The sequence below is a fragment of the Telopea speciosissima genome, chromosome 11 (genome assembly GCF_018873765.1).
Source record: "Telopea speciosissima isolate NSW1024214 ecotype Mountain lineage chromosome 11, Tspe_v1, whole genome shotgun sequence".
NCBI lineage: Eukaryota > Viridiplantae > Streptophyta > Magnoliopsida > Proteales > Proteaceae > Telopea > Telopea speciosissima.
Window position 1 is genome coordinate 41,267,055 of NC_057926.1, and position 7,510 is coordinate 41,274,564.

Consider the following 7,510-nt stretch of genomic DNA (forward strand, 5'->3'; position numbering starts at 1 on the left):
TGTTAGTAGGAATCCTTCGAGCAATTAATGTCTAATTACAAGAGGAATAAAAGTAAGATTTAAAATAACAGCTACCTACTAACTAAGCTAACCTCTAAATCACGGTGGGACACATACCCTATCGTGACTAACTACTGACTAAGCTAACCTAATCACGATAGGACACTCCCCTTGTCGTGATTAACTACTAACACTAATGTACTGTGGTACATATCTTAAGCTCCACCTCAAACTGGAGTATATATATCGAAGGCTCCAGTTTGGAACAACAAGATATATATTAAAAGTAGCACCGGTCTAGAACATATATAGTAGTCACAGATGCTAGTAAGCACAAAGAAAAAAAAAACCAGACCTTTATCCCTTTGAGATAGTAAGTGAGTGCATGTGATAGTTTGAAGATTGGACGGTAAAATAGAAAATGAAAACTTTTGGCCCACTTGAAATGAACCTCAAACCTATACCAAGGTCTTTTTAGAAGTACGTTATCACTCTCAACCGATGGTAGTTTTGTTTAAAGACCCACTCCATTCTGGTAGCAATATCAACTCAAGCACACCAATCATCAGCATCAATAGTAAACAAGAATCTTCGTGTCGAATCAATCCAAACAACAATGAACAAAATAAGTGGGAGAGCACACCAACTGCAATCCTAAAAATCACAACAGCAACAACATCAGCATAAGCCCTTCTCAAGGAAGGCAGGTAGTAAGTAGTAATCTCCATAAAAAAGATAGATAAAATTGCAACATAGGTCACTGTGAACCGCTAGTAAAAGTGCAGTATAGGTTATTGCGGGCCACTGATAAAAATGCAGTATGGATTACTACGGACCACTGATAAAAATGTAGTATAGGTTACTATGAACCAGACGACATAAGGTTGTTGTGGACCACTGGTAAATTGCATTGTTGTTGAATACCACAAATAACTATCTTCATAGATATAATTGTTTCCCAGGACATGAGCAAATGACACGAAGAAAATAATAATAATCTTTAGCTAATGACTTGAGCGGAAAATAATAACTCCAATCAACCCATCGTGTGCAGCATTACACGTGGACAAATTATGCAAAGGATGCAATGAAGAATAATTCACCAGCATATGGCAGCTATTACCAGTATCACATAAATCCCATACTCAAGAGCAGCTGGTAATACCCTCAATAGCATCAACAGGCCATTTCAAAGCAGATAAAGAATTCCAATGCACGACGCAAACATTGTAGAATAGTAATAAGTTAGCAACCCAAAACCAGAGAGCCTGATGTGTCCCAAATGCTGATCAAAGCTTCTTGTAAACAATAACAATAATCCCCAAAATATTGACTTTATCCAAGGGCTGGTATGCAAACCAAATAATAATATCCAAGATGTACAAAATTCTGGAAATTTTGTAATTAATCCATGCAATCCCTGATCTATACGTAATTATTAGGCCTATAAGGGAGATAAAACTCAATTACAATAAAGTAGTGGCAATCTGGTAATTAACCATAATATTTAAGGGGCCCTTGGTGGTCGCTACCATTTCACCTAAAAGCTCAAAGTGTTAGGGAAGGGCAGCATAAATGTATACATCAACACCTCCTGTACGTGCCCGCTATCCTGGACCTTTGCACGTCACACAATGCGTGCCCACACGACACCAAGGAGGACGAAGTGTCGAGAAACCCCGTTACACTTTCCAGTAGTCGAACACTCGACCTCCCTGCTCTGATACCATGTTTGCTACTGTTTCACATAAAAGATGAAACTGTTAGGGAAGAGCAGTGTATATGTATACATCACCGCTAAAAAAGGGAAGGAACCAGAAATTTTCAGGTGGCCATTGGTAAATGAAGTAATGAAACATGAAGGGAAACACTATTTATTGATCAAGGATAGACTTGAAAGCAAATATGAGGTAAGGATAGGAGGTAAATTAAAATACCAGGGAAAGGGTAAATGTGGAGATCAATAGAAATTAAAACAAATAAAAAGGATTTAGGTGTTGGTTGTCTTCAACCTTGCTTTCAAGATCCAAATAGAAGATGCAAACAGCGTTGCGAAGCTCGGGACCAAGCTGTTGAATAACGAGAGCGAAAGTGCGAAACTGTGGGAGACTTTTTATAAAATGGTGTAGCAAAAGAACAACGATAGCAGCAATAAGCTCCTCCATGAGCAGCCACGATAGCAGGTTGTCTTCAACAAGAGGGGTAGCATGCCGTTGAATAACGAGACCAAGCTGTTGATATCTGTTTTTATCGTCTTCAACCGACAATAGCAGCAAGAAGAACCAACAAATCAACAAACGCAGTAGCAAATCAACAAACGCCAAGTAGAGTAACTGATTCGGCAGCAAATCGAGCAACACATGAAATCCTTGAATCTTCTCAGCATCCAGAGTCGCTATTGCTACTAAACATGGTTGCACACGATAGCAAACGAAGCAGTAAATCATGTACATGATTACAGAAAATCGAAGCAGCAAATCATACCAAAAATCAGCACATACAGCAAATCGGTACCAAAAGTTGAAGCAGCATAGAAATCGATTTAGGTATTCCTTCGTATAAATACAATCTTCATCGAAACCCTAGTTCTCCTATCAACAGCATAGGTGGCTGTACACCACAAACCAGAGAACCTTGGACGAGTCTCAAAACAGATATCAATGGAGATAACATGGACTGGTTACAGCTCTGATAAACCAGGGTCTGAAACCAGTACCTGCAAAGTAGAAGAGAGAGATAGAAGGAGAGAAGATGTGCTGAACCACGATAGACTCAGTTAGTCTATCCTGGCATCTTGCAGTTTATTTATAATTTAGCAATTAGACTGTTAGTAGGAGCATAGCGATTAGACTGTTAGTAGGATTCCTACCAACAGTCAATGTCTAATTACAAGAGGATTAAAATTAAGACTTAAACTAACAGCAAACTACTAACTAAGCTAACCTAAATCATGATGGGACACTCCCCCTATCATGACTAACTACTAACAACTAATGTACTGTGGTATATATCATAACAGGAAGGAATTCTACATTGATGTTGGCCAACTGCTAGCAGAATTCTAGATTTGGAAAGAGAATGGAAATGGATGAAGAATACCTTTAAAGGGAAGACAGTTTGTGATTTGGTAGGGAAGCTGCTATTTTGTGCAACTATTTATCATGTGTGGTAGAGAAGAACCTGAGAAGGTGGGCTCAGAAATCAAGAACAAATAAGCAAATTTGGGATGCAATCTCCTTTGAGGTTCGTGGCAAAGTAGTCAATATGCCTAGAACAGTTCCAAATGCACTGAAGATTAGATAGATTGTTAGGACTTGGGATTTGAATGTTCAAGTTTCTGTGATGGCAACTTGTCCGAACTGAGGACGAATTGCCTATGTAGGTTTATCTGTATTTCAATTTCTCTTCTTTTTTGGCTCCATTCTTAGGAGTCTGCTCTGTATTTCTTTTTGGCTGTGTAATAGATTTTCTACTATTCATCTCCCCCAAAAAAAAAAACAACCCAAAATTAGACCCTTACTCTAATTGGACTTTCTAAAACAGAACTCCTTTCAATGATTGTAGTTTCTTTGGAAAGTTTGTCATGAATTTCTAAATATGGTTTGGAATTGCAACTTTGCAAGATCTTGGTCTCGCTGGATATTTAACTCAATAGGCTAGCCGATGACACCAAAATCACTAAAAGGATGAGTTTTGACCTTTCAAAAATAGACCTAAAATAAGATCACAAATATATAATTCCCGCAACGATGCTCCCAAACGCCAAAACTGCTCTGATAACCAATAGTTTGTCAAAAAATAAGAATTCTTCTCTTGGATGCTCCTGAATCAATGAAGCAGTGTATATTTTTGAGATGATATATAGCAAATGTCACTCTTTTATATTAATTTGACATTTATGTTAAAGATTTTTTTGATGCATTTGGAGTAGAATTTTTCCTTGTTTAATTATTGACTGGGAATTGATAATGTTTAAATTTAAATGCTTATATCCCATCCTCCACTTTCCTTTTTCCTTCCTTTCTAGGAGCTATTCAGGACAAAAATTCCTGCACATCACGTATACGTAGGAGGTTGAACTCAACATAAATCTAATATATAGAATCTGAAATTGGAGCTATCATTGTCTTTATGACGGTGTCATAGTTGTCAATGCGTTGCCTAGGTGGCGCCTTGACAACTAGTATCGCCTAGACATCGTGACAACTATAAATGGTGTTACTGGTCTGACATTCTAACCTTCAGTAGATGGCCAGAGTATGGTGCAGCAACTTGAGGGCATTTGTAGTTGTTGATAGGCTAGCTTAAAATTATATCATTAACTTTTTTTTTTTAAACCATACAACTATGCCTAATGATAACTAAATATGTCAAATCTTTATTCAGGTCTGTAAGCTGGTATTCCTTCTTTCCTTCCTCTTCTCGGCTTTCCTTTACTTACAGAGAATCTGCAGATATTTATTTGAATCATGCTGTTCTGTAATCTTGTTTGTTGCATTGTTTGAGGGAACATGCAAATTTATGTGAAAATGTAAGAGATAAGTTGATATTCATTTTCCTTCTTGTTTGACTTGAACCTGGTGAAAATGTAGACTACAGAGCTGGATAAATTAACAACTTCAATAAGAGCAGCTGTATAAGCTTATCATTAGTTTCCGATTAAAGTTTTTATCTACAACCTTTCCTCAGACTCTGTTGCTACACTATGATGTTTCTAAACTTCTGGACCAGTTTAGATATCTTGTCTTCTTTTCATAGGTTATTTATTCCTAAATCTTATTACTACTTTACTAGTTGTCATGCATAAACTTTCTTCATATTTTCCTGACAATAACAATGTGAACATTGAGAAGTAATATTGGTCTAGCACATACTGTACTGGTGAACATTTATTTCTTGGAGATCACCTCTGCATTACAAATAACAGAATCTTCCTTTACCCTTGCTCATACCATAAGTATTTTTATTACCCAAACATTGGTCATGCATTTGAGTATCATAATGAATTATTTGACACAAGAAGTCGTAATTATCATATAGGATTTTATAACAATTTGATGTAGAGGTTAGCCTACAAGATTGTAATGTTCTCGAAACCTTTAGGTTTTAGGTTATCATCCTGCTTCCCTATCTGATGCCAAAAAATATATATATATATATGTAGTCGAAAAAAAAAAAGCAGGCACTGATGCATAAGGTAGGAAGAAAAACTTTTTCTTCTTTTTTATATTCAATATCATGATGTTATAAAGTTAGATTCATATGACGCAGGACATACAATCGATTTAGTGGTTTGTATTTTTTAAATCTGAAAAGAAAAGTGTGAAGATCTTCACTTTTTCTGCACACTAACATATGGGCCATTATATAAAGTTACTCAAGTAAATTTGCTTTTTTTTTGTGTGGACAAGCCAGAATTTCTGACAGCTTAGAAAATATCATCCATATGCTTCAAGTTGTTGGTTAATGCTTTTCTGAGGCCGAAATATCTTGATTGGAATGGCCATATCAATATGTCATCTCACTATTTTATTTTATTTTATTCTTATTTTCTGGGAAGCTATGTTCTTCGTTGGAAAGAAATGTGGCATAGCTATGATGTAACTAATTTGTCCAGTAGCGTGTACGGTATTTTAACGGGTACTTGTTTTTCCTGTAGGTAGAGCTGATAGATCTAGAAAGCAAACCAGAGGTAGAGCATCAACCAGTACAATTAAATAGACAGAATGGCTCCTTCAATAAAGGTGAAATGGTGCCTACAGGCCCTGAACAGTGGGGTAGCTCTATTGATGGACAAGATACTTTGTCTCCATCAAAGAAGTTTCCCATTGATACATCTCTGGCTCAAGGTGTTGGTGTGAGGAGCGCAGGCAATGAGAAAATCCAGGCCGGAACAAATGATCGCAGTGGAGATCGAGTGCTAGTTCAGAATAAAATGAAGGATGGGGGAATAGTGGACTTGGAAATTGCTTGTGAGGAAAAGACACCGAGTGACACGTTGGAGAAGAAATGCAATAGTTGGGAGTCCATCAACAGGAAACGTCCCCATTCAGACTTCACAAAGATGGTCTCACCAGCTTCTGGTGGAACCTCTAGTGCCAGAAGTTTAGCAATTCCATGGAAAGAACAGACGGAGTGTGTAGTGGTTGGTGAAGAAAGTGATAGTAGGAAGATGAAGCGGTGTTTCAGAGAACCATTTGTTTGTAGTTATTCTAAGGATCAAAGTTCTTCAGGTGATAGTTTTGCATCCCTTGTACATGGGCTAAACCCAAGTTTCCCTGTCAAGGAGCAGAGACACAGTGATGCCTATGAGGATGTGATGATGCCTGATAACCTAATAGCTACTGAAAAGCATTTATTTCCCATGGATTTTGGTCCTGTACAATCAGGCAACGAGGATCAACTTGGGTCAGAAGACCCTAATCTTGAGCTTGCTTTAGGGCCAAAACAGGGAAGACTGGCTCTGTTTGGGAAGACAATCACTGAGAAAAATAACAAGAACAAGCATCTAGAAACACTGACAAAAAAGAAAGATGATGATGAGAATGGGGACACTGCAGCTTCTCTTGCACTCACTCTTGCTTTCCCCTTTTCTGAAAAGGAGCAGATTGTGAGACCTGTTTCAAGGACAGAACAGCTTTTGCCTGAAAGGCGTCAAGTGAACTCTCCATGGCTTCTATTTGGTGGCTTCTCTGATACTTAGAGATGGTGCAAGCAGACTGTAAATTATGGCCCCCGCTTGGATGCTCCCAATGTATACCAGGATCATCAAGGTCCATGGTTGATCTGTGCGATCAATCACTGAAACCCCACCCATCTGTTTATAGCATCACAAAATCTTTTTTTTTTTTTTTCTTTTCTTTTACTTTGGTTTCGGTTGTGATAGTCACGGCTGTTTGTATATAAAGAGAATGAAAGCCAGCCAAGTCCCTAAACGCCAGGCGGGGCATTGCAAACGGATATCTGTAAGTTGGGATTCCTCCTTTTTTTTTTTCCAGCTTTTAGTCCTTTATCTGCCCCACTAATTTCCAATCAAGAATATAAACATTCTTCAGATGCTGAACTGCTTTTCATCAGGATAGTATGGTCTGAGCAAGGAGTTTTTTCATTATAAGAGCCCATATGGAGGGAGGGGCTGTATGCTCTGCTTGCTACATAACTGTATCATGTCTACACCTCATGCCAATGCAAGCAGTGGTGAATCATATTCTTAACTGAAATATTCTGTATTGGTAGGGCTTCAGTTCAAACAATTTTGGTGGACTCAGGATCAGAATCTGAAGGATGAATACAGTGATCTATTTTTTTTTTTTTTTTAATTAGATCACGACTCCTACCAGTCAACTATTTAAGAGACTTGCAACTCGTAAATCCCTATCCCTACAACTTGCACACACCCTGATGTAATGAAAAAATTTTATGTAATCAGCATTGGGAGTGAACCGTTGAGTACTGCCTATGGACAATAATCATACTTGGCCTGAGCAGATTATCACAAACCATTCTTTCA

General features: G+C 37.8%; 1 protein-coding gene across 6 annotated transcripts in view; it reads left to right on the plus strand.

Annotated features, from left to right (window-relative positions):
* The window catches only part of LOC122645453, a 32,388-nt gene extending 25,325 nt beyond the window's left edge, over positions 1-7,063 (plus strand). For all 6 annotated transcript variants that reach the window (XM_043838755.1, XM_043838754.1, XM_043838757.1 and 3 more), the window contains one exon: positions 5,660-7,063. In XM_043838755.1, coding sequence (XP_043694690.1) covers positions 5,660-6,703 — 1,044 coding nt within the window. In that variant the 3' untranslated portion in view covers positions 6,704-7,063. The remainder of the gene's footprint in view (positions 1-5,659) is intronic.
* The last annotated feature ends 447 nt before the right edge of the window (positions 7,064-7,510 follow it).